This window comes from Rhopalosiphum maidis, chromosome 2 (genome assembly GCF_003676215.2).
Source record: "Rhopalosiphum maidis isolate BTI-1 chromosome 2, ASM367621v3, whole genome shotgun sequence".
Taxonomy (NCBI): domain Eukaryota; kingdom Metazoa; phylum Arthropoda; class Insecta; order Hemiptera; family Aphididae; genus Rhopalosiphum; species Rhopalosiphum maidis.
This window is the reverse complement of record NC_040878.1, coordinates 66,852,700-66,873,621: the sequence shown is the minus strand read 5'-3', so window position 1 is coordinate 66,873,621 and position 20,922 is coordinate 66,852,700. Positions and strand designations below refer to the sequence as shown.

At 31.1% G+C, this 20,922-nt stretch overlaps 1 protein-coding gene across 1 annotated transcript in view; it reads right to left on the bottom strand.

Moving 5' to 3' along the window:
• The window catches only part of LOC113554379 (discoidin domain-containing receptor tyrosine kinase B-like), a 55,527-nt gene extending 34,858 nt beyond the window's left edge, over positions 1-20,669 (bottom strand). The window contains exons 1-2 of the mRNA XM_026958196.1: positions 20,538-20,669; positions 7,190-7,295 (exon numbers count right to left, since the gene is read on the bottom strand). Of these exons, the coding sequence (XP_026813997.1) occupies positions 7,190-7,295; positions 20,538-20,616 (185 nt within the window). The 5' untranslated portion in view covers positions 20,617-20,669. The remainder of the gene's footprint in view (positions 1-7,189; positions 7,296-20,537) is intronic.
• Positions 20,670-20,922: the final 253 nt, after the last annotated feature.

The window sequence follows — 20,922 nt, the reverse complement described above, 5'->3', positions numbered from 1 at the left end:
ACACCTTAATCGATAATAAAATGTCTACTTTGGTATTCTCTTCGGCCCCCTTCAATTTATTTACTATTGGCAACACTAAACTCATGTGCGACGCATGTTGAATTCACTGTACTTTTTTTTTTACGATAAGTTAAGTCGACTGTTGGAAACTGTAGCACTGAAGAGTAGAAATAAAAAAAAAATTCGAAGCTTTATAAACGCTTAAAGGCGACAACAATCGGTCCGTTCGAAATTAAGTCCTCCCTACCCAACGTCCTCTTACTCAATACCGTACAAAGCCGGGCTTAAGAAAACCGGCCGACCGTAAAGCTGATTTTTAGAGTAGACTTCTTTTTATCCTATATATATATATATATGTCTAATACAGAACTGATGGGCTGAAGTTCTTTTTCTTTCGTTCCGTTTTGAAAGGCACAACCAAATAATAGGTAGACGGCGGCAACGGTTGTAACTTTATACAGTGTACGACTGGGAGTGGAATTTTTACCTGTTTTTTTTTTTTTTTTTTAATGCCACTACTGGACCTATCCAGCTTTTAAAAGCCCAACGAATTTTGATCCATTTGCCTGAGCGATTTTTATTTACTGCTTTTAAACCAATGACCAAAGACTACACGGGTCTAGTCGATATGCATATGAAAACAGTCTTATAACAAACGATTATCATAGAGTAACTTACATGCACACCATTCGTGCACCAAATATACGGCTAGGCTATTATGATAATTTACGATTGGTGACATATATTATTTTTAACAAATACATAAACGACACAAACGTACACAATAATATAATACACCCGTCTTTGCGTTGGATTTAAACGACAATTTTTTTTTTTTACAACACCGAGCATGCCTATGATCAAGGAACCAATTAAACCCGTCTAGATGACAGCCAAAACGGATCGACGGCCATATTTTGTCAGTCACGGTATTTTTTTTTTTTTTATGTTTTTTTTATAAACCGCTGGAGACGTCCCCCAAAAATAATAATAAAAACTTGGATGGCAAATTAACTTGGGCGTTTTTGTTGGCATCGTTTCCGTCATCCGTTGGCAACTCTAAAGAGGCGCTCAATCATACACGTAATCACCACAAGGCGAATATTAAGACAACATTTTTCATTGACAGTAATATCTCACTGACATTATAATTTTGCATAAGTCAAATCATCTCAAATGATTTGCATTTTGTCTACGGAAAAAATGATTAAAATTTAAATTAATTGTAACTAAAATAAGAAATTTAAATTATAATGACATTTAAAACTATGTACCAGAACCAGATATATATTTCAATAATTAATTTGCCAATGGTTAAAAAGAAAGTAATTATTAACAAAAAAAGAAAGATAATAATGTATGGATACCACAAAGAGAATATGTTCTTGAGTCAAGATTTTACGATTAAGTGTGAAAATATTGATACTAGTATACTTACAAGTGTATTAAAACATTTTTTGGATACAAATCACAACAGAGTTCAGTTTAAAAACGTATTGTGACGATGTTGAACACAATTTTTTGTGCTTATGAATAAAATAAAATAGTTTATATTTTTAATTTTACCTTTCTTATAAGTATATGATACGAAAATGTGTAGGTACTTGTGTCAAGTCTCTTAATTTACCCAGAATCACAACCTCTATTAAAATAATACTGATTATGTGAAATAATTAAGTTAAAGAATCCAAAAATGGTAGATTTATTTTGAGTAGTTTAGTATGTCTATACAATATTAAAATTAATAATAATTCTTGAAGTTATAAGTATATTATATAAAAGTTGTAAGGTGGGTAGGTAGAACAAAAAGTTGACTACTAACTAGAGCTCTAGAATCAACTGTGTTATAATGTCAATAGGTACTTATATTTTTAGTGTAAATGGATGTAAAAACGTAATCTATAAATAAAAAATATGATATACGTAGGTAATTGTAATATTGAACAATAATTTTTGATTTTACTTGTGATACATTAAATTCAAATTTTGAGAAAAACATCATTAGAAATAATTGTATTTAAATAAATGGTACTAAGTATTGGTACTTATAAAATGATGCTATTATTTAATGATGTAAAAATAATAAAAATTAATATTATAAATTATAATAATGTATTTTTTTTTGTACTAACATTTCAACTAAATGTTATTAAAATTTTGACAATTAATGATTTATTGAATACTAAAGATACGTGTAATTATTTAATTAAATATAATTGACTATTGATAGTATAAATACAAATAAAACTAGTATGTGATTGAAGAAAACTATCAAAAACATACAACTTATCTATCCACGAGGATTTTATATTATATACATGACCATAATATAACATTTGATCGAATTACTATACTATAATACAATATTTTATAAATAGTAATAGTTACTCCATTTCTGTTATACATTATCAATTTGTTTTTTATACATACACATGTGATACATATAAACTATCATTTATATCATACACAATCCATTTGCAACCTAATATACAGACATCGTTACAGTGAACACCATGAAATCGAATTGAACGATAGTTCAATTTAATGTTTTGGAGTGCAAATTTCCACAGATCTAGTCTAAACAATCACTTGATAAAAAAGTACTACATATTTCAATATTTACAAATGGATGGTAAATATATTGTAATCCATTAAATCTACATTTTGTACAAATGAAAATAATTCGATAAAATATACATTGTATTTCAAAATGATTTATATAGGTAAAATGTATAAAACGTACAGACAAATCATTAAATATTTTATAAAAAATTGTTTTTTTTTTCAATAAATAAATGATTAAGATTACGCAGTGTGTAACAAACAAACGAAATATGTTATAGATTGAATATAAAATGGAACAGACATACATATAGATTTAATAAAACAATAATGCTCAATAACTAAGTAGGTATCGATTTAAAAATGACGAAGATAAAATTAAAGTCGAAACAAATATTTTTAATAGGAAAATTTACCTACCTATAGGTACTTGATAAATTTCATTAAATTATTACGATATTAACGATTAAAATAAGTCTTGTATGGAATATCTATGCAAAATTCGGAAAACAGTATTCCACATCATCCACGACATATATTATTACTGTACTACCGATCACATTTTTAAACGCAACATTCATTGACCGCTCCGTAGGATATTATACTACCTACTTCCAGTTATAAATCGTAATATAATATCGTGTGGTTTATTATATTTCCGATTTCGGGAACTTTTATTTTTCTCCTCGCAGAAATGCCAAGAAACAAGAGAGAAATCTGGACACTCGTAAGCATCGACCCAGCCGATATTCGGCTAAACGAATTGTTGTCCTGGGATAATGCCTGCGGATCAAACGTGACTGGGGTTCATTACCACGGCTGTAATCATGGAAACCCATTGGGTACAAATTCAATCGGACTTTCGACGTAGGAAAACGATCGCCGGGAGCCGCAAAGGGTATTTATGCCCTGTATGCAGTATTGTTGTACGGACGCTAGGATGGTTTCTGATCTGGTACGCTGCTGTTGCACACGATTACCGAAAAATGTGTTTGATCGCAATCGGAGGGACGTGTCACGATAGAGCTGTTGCCGGAAGAACGAATTTAACGAGGTTTAGATCACAAAATATTTTATTATTAAATTATATTATATAGTATACCTACATATTCCCGCGTGCTCGTCGCGAGATATTACAATATACCCGAACAGCGAAAACTTTTTTATTTATTTTTATATTCGTTCCTGGCAGATTTTTTCCCAGATGTTTTTTTCTTGTTTCTGTTAACGCGGTCAACGCATGGTATTCCCATGGTGGTGGAAAAAATAAATAAAATAAAAGTAGCAAGTTTAAGTATATATCCTGCACGAGTATATATGTGTGGCTAAGAAAGTTTCTCAGACATATTTTTATCCATCCGCCGCCGTCGTAATCTTTAACTTTTTACTTTCATCTCTCTTCGAAATCACGGCACAGGAAATATTTATTTTATTCTTTTCCATGCCGTAGCTACATTTTGTCTTATTTACTCTGCAAACGACGCGTTTCCTTGAAGCAAATACAAAATACACGAAAAAGGGAAATAAAAATAGGTAAGTACCAATATTTACAAATATAGACAAATTGATAAAAACAAAATTCCTCAAAAACGACAAAACACTAATGCTTATACAACATAGATGTATTTAGGATATACTATAATCAAAATTATCAGTTAACTTTGATTCAATATTTTATTTTTGTTTCATGTTCTCAAATAATGGTGTTCGTAAAAAGTGACAAAAACGTCAACAGGCGATAATCGAAGATAAATTGTCGTTAGGTGTACACAAAAAGTACCCTTTCAGTAGAGCTCCCCTTGAAAAAAATATATAAAAAAATTATGACCTAAAACATCTCTAGTGTTTTGATTGATTGTCTTTCTCACGACGTCGCAAAGAAAGCAAAACCTCTTATATTTGAAAAAGATCGTTAGAATAAAAATATAAAGTTCGTATCGATAAAACTAGCTTTTTCTGTCTTGAAGTCGTAACTCGACCAGGAAAAAAATAAATAAAAGTAAAAAATACACCAGAAAAAAAACCTTTTTCTTATTTTATTTTTCTACCGGTCTTGTTCTATATAGATAACTGGTAACGACCATTAATATTCATTAGACGAAACTTTTCGCTACTGCCACTCTATATGTGCACGACGCCTACGGGTAACCAGAAAATATTGAGTTTTTTCATACTCAATAGTGTATATATATATATATATATATATATATATATATATACACACTCAGAGAATTGCGATAAAAATAAATCAGACAAGCCGATGGCAAAGCAAACTGAAATATTTTCATTTTAGGGGACACAATTGCGAAGAAAAAGCCTATGTCACATCATATCTAAAACACTTGGGATAAAATATTTTTTGTAAACTGCGTAGCGGTCATATAAAAAACCATATTCAAATAAGAATCCATAAACAAAAAAAATTTTATTTTGGTTTTTTAATTAATTGTATTAAACTGGATAAAAATGTTTTAAAAAAAAAGCCTTGTTAAATATGCATCAACTACAAACATATGTTAAAGAATCTGTTTAAAATATTTGGTTATCTCTGATTGCTATTCACAGTAAAGTTTTTCTTTGATGTCATTCACTCATTCACATACGTATTTTAAGGGTTACAAAAGTCTCGACTTGAACAAAGCAAATATTAACAAAAGGATTGAGAAGAATTCCCTTTATATATTTTCCATTTTTAAATGTGTGAAAATATTTTGAATCAAACATAATATGTCATGTTTAAGCTAAATTATATATATATTTTTTTGTATTATATTATTCATTGCATATATTGTATTAATAATGCTTAACATTATAGTGTGTATTTTATAATAACTCTTAAAAACATAAAACATAATCATGAAAATATTATTTCATTTATTATTTTTGAACAAATCAAAACACTAATAGAAAAAATTTAAAATTATACAAAAAAAATTGTGTATAGCATTCTAATTGAAAATATATAGTAGTCAATGGACATAATTATACATTCTGAGTAAAACTCAATAATGTGTTATTCAAAATACAATATAAAATATTATGAAAATCAAAAATAATATAGTAAAAATGTTTACAAGCGACATATTTCGCTGAAAAATATTTTACCCGTTTACATCTACATCAAGTAAACCAATGCACAGAAAAGTAATATTACTCGAATTTGAATGTTTGATAAAACATCATTGCACATAAATACACAATATACACATATTCACAGTTATATAAAAACTTTTAGTGTCGTTTATTTACATTGTTTTACATATTGCTAAGACAACAATTTTAGACTGATATAGTTTATGGGTTTAAGAACATTTCGTATTTTTTAATCAGTCTTTACATTTAATCCTTATTTATAGTTTACTCCAATACATAATAATATACCCACGTAGAAAAATCTAACCATACAACTTTTAATCCATCTTTAATTCAACGTATGAAAACAAATTGAAACGTCACACGCAAGTTCCAATTAACGAGTTCCTCGGGCACTAGTGGTCAGAGTTCAAAACAAGGGATTCTGACCCTCTCGTTTATTAAATCCATACCAAGAGCACAAAGCTTTGAGTTCCATTTTATTCACACCAATCCTTTTCTAACCGCCAATAACTTACTAAATATATATATTTGCATAAGGAGTGTACATATATATTGTAGGAATGACAGAGAAGGGAAGCTCAGTTAGAATACCTAATACCTATATATACGTAACGGGATATTACACATTTTCCTATCAAAATAAAGTAACAAAATATATAGTTTAAGAAAAATAACGACACATTATTGACTATACCAATATTTTATTCTTTTGAGCTAAACTGAACCAAAAGAAAAAATATTCATTTTTTTTTCGGAGAAATTCTTTATATGTAGATTTACATAACGAAATTATAAAATACATTATACATGTTTTAATAAAATGTGTAAAATGAATACGAAATATATTTTAAAACGTGTAAGAAAAAATGTTCGCTAATTTATTTTTGCACACTACGCGGATAATGTATACTTTAAGCGTAGTAATTTCCATGTAAAGTACTAAAAAATAAAAAATAAAAATTTTTTAAGCTGCTGGGAAACTGAACCACCTGAGCTTTTATCGACGTATCGAAAGTATCTTGAGGGTCTTTAAATGGTAGCCTGAAGGTGTACTTTTGTCGTGTGTTAAAACGACGACAATAAAAGAAGAGGGTAGGTGAAATGAACATATCTGCAGGAGGGTGCAAAATTGTTTTTTTCCCCTATAGCTATTCCATCGGAAGTAGAAGGATTTATGCTAGAATGGAAACAATTTCGTATAGGTGTCACCTATTTTTATAAAAAAAGAATTCCCAAAAACGCCGTAAACTTTGAGTTTACGGTATACCCGTAATATAGAGCATAAAATGCACCGAATCTTTCATAGAATAAGGAAAACAACCATTTAGCGGACAATATTCGCAGCAGAAATTGCCACCATAAACATTTTGTCACGTCCAGCAGTCAACATATAATAACGCGTATAGTGTAACCCCAAAATACACATTGTTGTAATAAGAAGAAAAAAATACCCTTATGTATGCGTTTCGCGTGCAAACGGGGCGTGAGAAATATTGTGTAACGCGCGTTGTTGTTTAAAAACGGCTCTCACCTGGCGTTCTGCGGTCCAACATTTCCAATTTCGAAAGAAGAACTAGCGGTTAAATCTTCATCCTTTATCATTCCGGACTGCATGCCGAGTGCCGACATGCATTGAGCTGAAAAAAAAAGAAAACAATAATGATAATAATAATTTTAATAATAAAATAAATTTACAAACGATGACCTCATGAACGCATAATTCAATACATGGGAAGGAGAAAGAACCCCGCTGATAGCAGCAGATCGGGTTTCACAGTTCCGGTCGTATTGGTGTTCAAATAATAAACCCATATACATATTTCAGTACACTTATAAAATATTAAAAAAATATTGTGGCACTGCATATTATAATGTATTATGCAATAGTCGTAAATTTCTGAATACCGTATCTGTACAATATTATATAACATCAAAATTAACTATATTATTAATATACTATACTATAATATTAATATAATGTACCTATATAATTTGAAATTGAAAACAATTTTTGTTGATAAAACCACAAAACCACCATAGGCTATATAAATGGTAGTGGAAGGGGGTGATTGGCACAAATAAAACACTGCATATTATACCACTTTTCTTATGTATTAAATATTATCATTGGCTGTTGTCATACACGCCGTTCTTAAGAGTGTTTCCTAATATAGCCATTAAATTATGTTATAACGTGTAATCGGGGTTATGTGTAATAGCAACTTAAATTATAAACGCGCAAAAAATTTCACGGAAAACTGCTGCTACAAGCAATATCTAAAAATAAAAATAAAAACAATAAACCGACCCAACCCGTAGCCGGGATTACGGGTGAGTAAAATCGCGGCACGTGTGAAATATTTCCACGGAGATTTGCACGGGAGATGATATTATTATAATATTTATCACGGCAAAATGATAAATTTGCCAAATATATACAATATACTTATCATATATATATATATAAGTCCGACATAGCCGGGTGTTCCGTCGTCCGACACCCTCTCTTCTATCATATAAACAGAATGGTTCGACCAACGGAAATATGGATTCGAAAGTTTACTATACGTGCGTAGGTAGCAATACTATTATTTTTACTATAAACACAACGATTTTTCTAGAATAAATGAATATAAATTGATTCCGGGTACAGCAGACATGCAATAGTAGCGCACAAATAATAATATTGTCTGTTCGGTGTAAAGAGCTTAATATGTTATTCGGTTTATTATTATTATTATATTTACATATGCATTCTATATTGAAATAACAATAACAAAATAAATTGTAACCACCGTCACCGTTAAATATAACACAACTTACGTTTAATTTCAATAAAGTAGAACAGCCGATTTGTCAATATAATATTATTTTATTATTATTGTTAATTATTATAAAGTTTTTCTGACAAGGTCGTAAAAATTTGTATAAAATTTCAATTTAGTAATAATTATTTACAAAAATTTACATAGCTATATCAAATAAATGATATATAGAATAGGATATAATAGATAATAATATTGGTCAATTCTGAACTCTACACTTTAACTGTACTATTTTGTTCATATAAGTAAGCGCAAATTTTCCTTCTACTACTCAATTTGCTAAAATAAGGGTTTGATTGTAACTTCAATCAAGTTGCGATATATATAAACATCTGAAAGATTTTTTTTATATAGATGACATTGGGTTTCTGCCGTTTCTAATTGATGCACTATAAAAGACACTTATTGTGTTCAGTGTTGTCATTTATTTTTGGCTTTAAAAACGTAACGATTCGATAACAATATATACAGTCTTTACAATAATAATTTTTTTATCGGGATACAATAGAAATCATGAGCGCCTGAGTTTATAGACGACTCTGCAGAAACACGAAATGATTTAGCAAACGTGGTTGTAAGTTGATGCGGTGGCAGCAAGGGTAGTCCATCCAATAGTTTCGGCTTCATTGAAAACTTATAATGAGCCCAGTCCTTCGCATTATGATGATTTGGAAATTCGGATGGTCGGCGGCGATGGTGATTATGACGGCGGGCTGGACATCGCCGTCGGTTTTTAGAAATCATCTTAATAAATATGATTATAATAGCATAACATAATAACCATTAAACGAAAACGATGGAGACCGATATACAAATATATATTATAGTCGCGATCATACTCGAGGGATTTAAATACAATATAATATAGTGATCGTAAAATAAATATGTAAATAAATAAGACTACAGATACTGCCGCCGCGCTACCGCCGTCTGACAATGGGAATTTATTACGATAATTTCACAAACCATTATAATATATACTATGTATATGCGTTATTATGTGGGAAAAAAACTCGCCCAGATATATCAGCAACTACATTGGACCTCTATTGAAAAACAATCGATTGTATTGGTTTTTTTTCTATACAAGTTGCCAAATATAATATTATTATAATATACAGTACATTTTTATTTTATTTAATATTTATGTTCAAAAACTTGGCCAACGAGAATGTATATTATAAGAACGCCGTTTATCGATTAACAAAGTTTTATGCGCCGTCCGTTATAAACGAGATTACAAAAGAAAAGAAAAAATACGATTTTCATTTTTGCGTAAATACGTATTACTTTTTGCGTTTTGTATATTAATAATAATACAGGTGCAGCAAGTAACCGCATTTTACATAAAAAAAAATTAATATTTCGTAGACATATACACAACAAGTAATAACTGAATAATGTAAACGTCAGCTGCAACACGGTAGTATTTGTTTAATTAAGAAAAATAAAGAAAGAAACATATTCAGTGCAGATTAAGTGCGAATAAAAATAAAATTAATTACCTTGAAATTAATTTACTGTGTTAATGGTATTATGTTATCATACAATTTAGCCAAACGCGATTACATAAATAAGTCAACCACGTTAAATAATATTAACATCCTAAACCATGTACTATTATGGAAAGTCAACGTAATCACTAATAACGTAAATAAACTTCTCCAAATAGTGCTTTAAGAAAATAACGTCTTAATCTAAGATGGTTCCTAAATCGTACATACGTGGTGGCCAAAACTCAGGTCCCTAGAAGCCTAAAGGCTTAATCAACATGAACAAACAAAACAAAAAACCACGTAATCACAACACAATAATTTATGCTCAGGCGGCCCAACAGCGGCAGTGAGCCCCTCTCCTTTTTTTACACTTTTTGCATGTTAAACTTAGTATAAGATTACATGTATTAATTGTAGTGCATAGACATAGTAGATTGAAATATAAATTAGAAAACGCAAAATAAAATTTAAAAAAAGCCAACTGCATATTTGCACGTCAAATAATATATAATTTTATGTATATTGCCCCCCTTCACAATAATATAGATACGAATTGCATAAGGTTTAATAAAAGTCTTGTATTTTATATCGAATGCAAAGAAATAAGGATAAAAAGTAAAAAAAAAAATCTTTTTATTTCATTTTCACTGATACTGTGTTAAGCTTTACTGGTGTAACAGTGTAATATAATACCGTACTCGTATATACTATATACTCGTACACGTAAATTTAAAGCATGCAAATAGCCTATACAAAGGTATGCAGTTTAGATATAATATTTTCGAAATTTAAATCTATTAGTTTAAGCATGTAACGTATGGGAAATAAATATATACAATATAGTATTCTATAAATATATAGGTAGGTAGCTGCAAAATTGCCGAATTAACTTTGGAAAACAAAACTGTGGAATTATAACTTTCAGTCGGGTTTCTCAATTAACGAGGTTTGTTATATATATATATATACACTTAGTTTTGCATAATACGCGTTAATCAGCCGGGTCGACACGAACAATATAATATATATAAAACCGCATGCGCGATGCAATGACCGCTGCACCCGCCGAAGTAGACCGCGGCATATATACATGCACCAGTAGTGGTTCTGCAAATGCAGTTGTATGACATACATATACATAATATTATGACTGCAATTTCAAGGACTTGACCCGTCGTGAAGTCCTATACAAAATACACACTCAATATACAGATGCACAGACTCTATATCGGATAAATATATTGTATTATAATATAATATTGTTAATTACGCGTTCACCGAGGTACATCTTTGTAAACGGAGTGGAAAATATAGTGGTCAAAGGTCTGCGTACGTCTAACTACACAAAACAATATCGTGGTATATATACCTATACACATCGCGCTAACCGCGGTTGTGACGAGGGCGACGGCGGGAGTCGTAATATCATATGACATACGCACGCACTAACAGCATTATGTACGCGTCGTAAAATTCAATACTCTGATTAATAACGGACAATTATCGTGGCGGCGGCTGTTAGTATGCGGCCGTATTACGGCATGATGTAGATATATTATATATAATACACCAGTCGTATAGGTACAATACACATACGTTTTATTATAATATGAACGCGCACCTTGATTTGATTGGTGAGAGGTTAGGTTTTATTTTTTCAATAAAAGGAACGCACGTAGTTACCTACAATAAGACGTATAATAGCATAATGCACGCGCGTACATAATAGAACTCTTTTCAAGCACACATGTACATACATAGGCAGGTCGTTCTCGCCTGTGTACTACACACGCCACCGTACACAAAATATAATAATAACAAATAATAGCCGCAGCTCTGTATCATTGTTCTATCGGCATCGCAATCATGATGATTATGGCGTACGCCGTACGACCGTATGCCATAAAATATTATAATGCACGTAAGAATTTGGGGGCTTAGCACCTCCGATGGTCGTCATTAAAACGTCGTTATATTATAAACTGGCTGAGTAGAGTTGATCGTAAATCAACCGCCGCGTCGTCGTCGTCGGTCTCCGAATAAATATTATAATAATAATATACTCGTATACGTACAATATTATACTATATGGTTTAGTGGGCGACAGCACTCGAGACCGTGATAAATATATTTTATAAAGGTGAAAAATATTTATACATTATTAAAATCGGGACAAAGATAAATGTCAAAAAAGTGTTTTTTTTTCTTATTGCTTTTCTGAAAGACAATATATTTTTGGAGATGATTTAAACAAACTGCAACAACTCACTAAATGAACATAGCAATCGCATCAAAATCGTCACCAACTACAATTATACATACTTGTTATTATAATATAAATATATATCCTTGTATTGTAGTATTTTGGAACGGTAAGGGATTGTCGAAATAAAGTTCTCGTACACTTAAGTTTTATTTTAAATATCTAGTATATGAGATTATGGTGCTAGGGCAGTATAATTCACCTGATATTCGATTCGGACTTTACGACTTTACGAGTCGTTATAAATAATCCGTTATATACGCGAGTGCCTTGCAGCAAACGCTCTTGTTTACCCTTGTGATTTCTTCGGCCAAGCAAAAGTCACCCCTCTCCGGCGGCGTTATTTAGTTTCTGATAAACTCGAAGAAACTCAGGCGCATGTTGTGTGTATACAGGGTGCGTCGGACGTCCCCAATTGTTTTTATTGTGATCCATACGCTCACTGCCGGAATGTTATTATACCCTGTATGCGTGACTACGAAGACGGCGGCATCCCACACTGCACCTCACCACTAGGACAACCAAATCCGTTTTCTACCGACCCCGCTGCAGACGCGTCATTACGCCCAAACCGAATTTCCGCTTCATTTTGTCCCCAAGACGACTTTCCACCCCTTTAGAAATCGCGAGACGTATTTATTTATTTTTATTTTTCTCCCCCCCCAATTTTCCCTCGGCCAGTCAGCCATCACTATACTTTCGCGTCACGATCATTTTCATACAACAGCATTCTTGCGGATATTACTCTTTTTAAGGGGAAGAAAAAATTTTGTTCGAGTGTTAATGAACCTCACACCACCATCCGAACGCTTTCGCGTTTTGCTTCATTAAACATCGCATTTCACAAACTGCTTGTAACGGCGTACACGACGGTGTCGAATAATCGATTTATCGGCCTTCTTATTTTTTTCGAATACAAAACAAAAAACTTTGAATGGCACACTCCGCAGACACGAGTGCGGTGTATATTAATATAATATTTTATGTTATATATGATCTCCGCCAGTGCCGCCCCGTCTATTTTATAATTTTATTATTATGAGTACACTTTGCCGTTCGTTCCGCTGTAACGGATACCTAAGAACAAATTTCCCGTGGAAACGTTATCGTTGAATTTACCTGATTTAAGTATCGCATTAACGATAATGCATATATACTATTATAATATTCATAAAATCATGGCCGAGTGTGGGAGAAAAGGACATATTATATGTATAATCGTCGTAAGTTAGTGATCCATGTAACAATTATTGTTTTTAAATAAATTTTATTGTATATTATACGACGGTGCAAAATTGCATTATTCAGGATCCCACCTGGAGTTACCCTGCCGTATATTCGAATGCGTAACGAGTCATTCAATTATATCACACACATACACAAGCTCGAGTCGTTCAGTGTTTGAGCACTATAGCATTAACCATAATATTATACAATATATTATGCGAATAAGATTCGGTCACGTATCGGACGTAAAAAAACATAAAAAATGTTTTAACAACAGCAACAATATTATATATTATCATTATGTTCGCACCACCGACCGGATAGAAAAAAATCGAAAAATAAAAAATTAATATACGTCCCTGATGCAGTGTCATGTAAGTCTGATAACGTGCAGCGTTAGCGTGATGAGTCGTCGTCGTCGGCGGTGAAACCAACGTTATCTAGATTTTACTGTCACATATTTAAATTATATATAATAGCCAGACTCATGTGTATTGTTATTTCATAATGAAATATTATATTCTGTCATAGGACATTGAAAAGTCGACGACGGAAGAGTAACAACTTACAAATCAGATTCAATGTTCTGTTATATAGAATTTGAAATTGGATTTTGAACTTTTCACTTTAAAGTTTATATTATTGTTGTTATTATCGTCATCGTCATCATCACCATCGTTGTTGTCATAGTCTTAAAGGCACTTGGACTGAGTAACCAACATTCGTTGATCGAATAAGACAAATATAATAAGAAAACCATAAACTCCGTGTTATTGCGGTTTCTGAAAAGTTTTTTTCAATTATACGTGTAATAATAATTTTAATTAATTTTATTTTCTTAAAAACCTCAAAGGACCAAATTTGTGTTCATTGAAAACGGAATGTTGACGTTTTCAAAATAGTTATTAAAGATTAAAACATTATAAATGTTTTCGAGGTCATAATATTTTTGTATAACTATAACTGTTAGTACATATGCGTTTTAAATTTTTAGTTGAAATAACATCACCATTGTTAAATTATATCAATGTAAATCTGTAGAGAATAAACTAATTATATTATTAATTCAATGCAATATTTTGATGTTTGAAAGTCAAATATAATATATTTAGAATAATGTGGACTACGCTATTTCAATTAATTTAATACCTACTCTATATTAAATTTTGCATAGTTATGACAATTCCGTATTTAAATATTTTTAACATCAATTTATAAATTATACATAAATGTGGACTCCCACGATGTAAGTTCGTTAACGGACGATGTGCGTATTTTAATGTATAATTCATAATATTTATAATTTGTAACTATATGTAATTATATTTACTATCTATATAGTGTATATGATCAACTCAAAATTAGTATAAGTGTAGTAAAGGTATAATATACAATTTGTATGAGCTATAATTCAAACTACATATATTAATATACGAGTTATATAATAATATAGTAAATAAAAAGTTTCAAGTATAGTTTTAACTTTAGAAAGTCTTCTCCTAATGAAGTATAATAATGTTACATAAATTTGTTGATTATCGGATACGAAACTGATTTAAATATTTTTTTTATTTTCTAATGAGAAATAGTTTCGCCGCATCATAATACTACAACAGTGAAGAAAGCAATTTAATAATAATAAAACAAAATAAATAAATTGACAATATTTTTTATATAATAATTATACATCTACCCGAGAAATGGTATTTGAATTCTCGCGGTGTTGTGAACGCAATATCATTATTATAATAAAAATATGTAAAAACAGATGCTTCAACGCAAACTTTTTTTAGGCGCCCGAGTTGAAAGTTTTTCGCGGAAATCGAACGCGCACGCGGTAGACAGCGCGTTGTCGTAGCATCGAAAATAATTACACTTTGTTCGAAGGGTCGCTCACGTAAATCGATCGAATTGTTTTCGCTCCTGGCCAGCGTATATACGGAACACGATGATTCTACAGTTTTTATCGCAACCAATCGACTTCTGTCGAAAATCAAAATATATAGGGTTATATATTATTGTAGTTTAAAGGTTTCTACCTGTTCAAAACTTTTATCATTTCACAAGTTTGACATTATAAGTACAGTGTCTATAAAAATAAATTACTAATAGCAACATAAATGAGAATTACATTTTCCTATAAATAAAAGCTCCGACAGATCGTCTCCGCTCAAAATCGTTTCTATATATACAATAATTTATCGTTAAATAACAATTTACACATCCATTACAGTGGCCCACTCAACGATGAAGTACGTTTGACGGCTAAAAGTCAACAGAAGAACATCGCCGGTTTTTTTTTTTAATTTCATAATAAAATATACGTATACCATATTTTCGAATGATATGGGTTATATGTCGCGCCCGCGTGCGGGAATGAGCCGCCTACGCGCGATAACATGGTGCGCGCTCCGGATGATAAAACCAACGGCAGTGGAATGCGTAAAATATTACGCCGGGGAAAGGCTTATCAATGACCGGCAGCGTTGTGTTCCGGTTAGTTTATCCATTGTTCGCAAATGTTTGTTTTGCGATAGGGTTGCGGCTGCGGTATATATTATGTACTGTGGGCACACGTGCATATACGCACACGCACGTCACCCGTAAAAAGATTGAATTCCGGCCGGCCACGGGCGTAACCCTTCACCTGAAAGGGAGCGGCGTGACTTTGCGCCAGTCCGATGTGTGTATTATATAATACACTATGTGCGCATATTGAATTTTTCATTATATTATTATGAAATAAGGATAGTACAGGATGACGCGAAAGCGTATAATATGTCGCTAGTAAACAGAAATAATACAACATATTATTAAATAAATTAGTACGCGCTCGTCGGTGATATATATATATATATATATATAAGGCGGACGTGCAGCTACGACGGTTATATTGTATGGATTCTTTTCTAAAACGAATAGGAATAATAATGAAAAAAAAAAAGGAAATAATACCACACATTTTTTTTATTATTATTCCAAAAGAACACGTGAGACTTCACGGAAGTCGGCTAAACATGGTTAACCGTACTAATCACTTCTAAAGTATTATAATAGAAACATATCTATTCTATTGGCTATATGTACTGAATTTACAGATCAGTGTGTAGTTGATTGTATACTTATTTGCTATATTTTTATGACATAAAATCTATTTGCTATATATTTTTTAAGTCATACATAAATGAATATGTTTTATCTTATTTTGCAATAGTTTATACAAATATTGAAATATATTTCATGTAAAATTAGCATTTATATAACATTTCAACCAGCCTAAATATACCCACACAAATTAATGTGATTAATACAATGCTAAAATATAGCCGTTAAATTATATAATCGCGACGACGCGCGCGAATGGTTTTAAACAAGCTATACATAATAACATCTGATTAATTTTAAATCGTAAAAACACGTCCAATGGACTACAGATCAAGTTAGTATAATTTAAGTGTGTAAATCGAAAGTTCCGGTTTGGTAGCTATAATTCGATAAAATCATTGTGTTTACACGGCGTTATGAATAGGCAACTCAGTACACATTTTCGTATGATCCATTATTTGATTAGACGTACATAATAATATTATTATAATACTACTATAACACGACTATGATATTTGTAACTCAATACTCAAACAGTGAATATTTAGAAATAAAACTAGAGTTTTTTGCTTAAAAAACTGCTAAAGTATTCAGTTAATTTTCTGATGCGCTCGAACATTGATTCACCATTACTCGAAATTCAGGAACTATAAATAATCAATACATTCATAAAGATAAAAAAAATATACATCTTTCCCAACCTCCGATATTTTATAATCGACTACACGAACAGTTCACTAATTGATTACTTGTGAAATTTATTATATCATTCGTGGAAACCGTGCAAATAAAAATAAGTGTACAACATACAGCTCATAGCTATGTAGTATAATACGTAGTACTTTGCCCATAAGACATTGTACAGAATATATTATGTATATGTATATTATATTATATATAGGTGCTTACCCTTCGCAAGGGGATATCGCACGTACACTAATAATTATTGCTGATCGGCAATTTTCGACGTTTGTGGTTGGCTGCAGTGGCATGTTTGCTCTTTTCAATGTACGACCCACCCGCCAACGCCACAACAGACATTACCGTCACGTATAATATACATGTACAATGTACAGGGTAGAAATCGTGCGTAACAATTATTACGCACTGGCACGAATTGAAAAACTTGCATACGTACGTCAAAAATGCGTCGACATTTTTTTCACGACTCACAACCAACGCATGATATGGCTCCGATTATTAGTCTCGAGATTAAAATATTAATACTATATGCACGAGCTTGCAGGTCAGCGGAACCGTGGAAATGGAAACGTTTGCCTAAGGCACGTGTACATCATATAATCTCTCCTCTTTCTCAATGCATATATATATATATATAGCTCTATTGATATATATACGGATAAATAAATTTGCAGGGAGAATTTCCGAAAATTTAGCGTGGCGTGCGCATGACGTTGAAAAATTAATCGGACCACCGCCACTGCCACCGCCACCTTCCGTCTGCGCACACGACCGGAACACGCCGTGGGTGGAGGTATAAACGGTGCACTCGTATAATTAGAACAGCTGCGCCCCCTCCGATTAATTATCTGACGTATGCATACACAAACACATACATGCAAAAACACAAGCGGTGTAGTTGGTGTATACATAAAATAGTTTTTGCCGCCGTCGTAGCTAGCAGAGTTGCCCGCGTCTCGCTCGGCGCTGCTCACCTGCCGCAACTTTTAATTGGAATCCCTTCGCGTGTAGACCGAGCACAGTAGGCGCGGGCCACCCCAGCTACCGCAGCATCACCCCCGGGGGACTAGAACGTCGATGAAAGCCGAAGAATGGTGTCTCGTAACATAATACTACAGATTTGAATATGATAATTATTACTACTACAATTGATAATAACTTAACACTAAACACACGATACTAAATATACTATAATAATAAAAATAACATGGTATTTATAAAATGTCTATTTGTTGCATGCTACCAAACAAGGTTTTTAGAAAAACGATACACATGTCATACATATTAAATACATATCATAACCCGTTCAGTTCATCTTGGCATTAGGTACGAAAAATATTTATTTATTTTTCTTTAACTGTTTTGAAAAATAAATTATATTGAAAAAGTATCATAATTCCGTAAACTAATATAAAGAGTAGGATTATGAGATTTTATTTAAATTATCGATATAATATAGTTTTTAGACCACTATTTTTTTTTTTTTAAATCATAACGGTTACCGAGTGCCAATATGAAATGGACGAGTATACGCTTATATACAAAATAATACGATTGATTATTATAAAATAAATATGCATGACAAAAACGTGACGTATTATTCATTTCAATCGCTTCTTGTTGTCAATTCGGTTTCAAATTTGAGCCATTGAATCATTTAATACCGGAATTGACATGGTATTTTTTTTATCTCGTATTTTGTGTTTAAAATAGGAAATATGCTAAATAAGTAGCATGCTTAATAATTTTATTTCATAGTATCAGAGACGCATTATTCAGACGTTATATATTTATTGAGATGGTAAGTTCTACGAAGACATTTGTATTATGTTATATGAGATCGATTTTCCTGGCAAGTTGTGTGTTTTTATATCTACAATCTAGAGTAATTTTAAAGTAGTATTATATGTTAATATAAATGCAAATATTATATTAAAAATTCAGACCATGATTCCATTTTTTTTTTTAATTATGTTGTGTAAGTATTTTTAACAAATTATAAAAATCTTAAGTTTATCAAGAACGCCTATTTTATATCAAAAACATTATTTTGATTAAACTCATTGTTAACTATATTTTAAATTATAAATAAACCTAGGAAAAAAATAATTTGTTTTATTGCGGCAATATTTGCCTTACTTATCACATGCTACACACACAATATAAGCTATACCCAAACACTTCATCTTTATTCTGTGTCCTAACTAATTTATTTTTTTCATTTTGAATATTTGTACATTTTTAATTTTATAATATAATTTTTATATAAATGTATCATATTTAATATTAATTAATAAATTTAATTCGACTATATTTTATCTATACAACTGCGATAAATCCGTTAAGTTTTCGAAACAAGCAGTATCAGTTAATTTAGTATAAATTATTAATGCAATAGTTAAAACTATTTTATAGAAATAAATAAACACATAATATTTTTTATGCACCTACTGATATTACAAAAGCCGAAATTTTAATTAAATACATTTGATATACACATAACACGATTATATAAAACAAAAATATGTCATGGAAAAATAAAGTAAAGTGCATTCGGTAAGGTGAAATATTTTACTTTTATTTTTACATTTACGGAGCACGGTTAAGTGTAAGTTGCAATTATTATATGACGTATAGCTGCAGCCATTAATATATTGCAATGTTAATATATATATTATAACCCCTACCCGAAAAGTTATTAACTAATGGATTGCGTTTTCCATACCACCCCGTGCTGATCGAATCACTCAGATATAACAATCGCTAATAAAATGTTTATTGAAGAGGAAAATAATTTTGCATTTCAGTCGTTTAAATATATACATTGATTTTTTTTCGCCTTTTTAATGTGACATTAAAATGTCGTCAGTGAATGTTCATTCTCGCATAGCACGCATTTCATCAGCGTGTACGTTAACAAGATTCTTTTACTATAATGCCATCATGCAGCCAGACAAGAATACACGTTGTGGTTCGAAATAAAGTATTTATAATACATTATAATATCATATATCGAATATACCAAATATACAATAATATTATTAATCATTACTTTTTATTAAAATCATAAATATAGTATATTAAAAATTATTGTTCTTTTTGTTAGTTTATTAATATTAAATTGTATGTGTGACTATATGATTATAACCAATTATCAACTATAAATATATATATATTAACCGTCATCGTAAAGAAACTCAAAATTAATTGTTTATATTACATATTATCACGTAAGAATGTTATTTTTTCACTTGTACTTACATAGATCTGTAGCATCGGTCCATTTGTAACCCAACAACACCAGTAGGGAACACAGCCAAACCAAATTGATCGACATCATTGCTGCTTTGCCATCAGACTCTTCACAACTACCAATTCATATAATACGATCTAAAACAATAACAAAAGTAAAGATCAATGAGATTCTAATCGTCGCCTTCTTAAAGTATTAAAGGTATAAAGGTACACAAGCCGACAATAAGGATTGTGTTTTCGTCATTGTTTTTTTCGCTCATTATAATTATCTACACTACACCATTGCTGCTCTACCGTAAATCGGTTTTCTATATATTGATTATCCTTATATATATTATATATATATAAAGTGCCGATGACATTTGCATATACGTCTCTGCTGAGCGCCCTT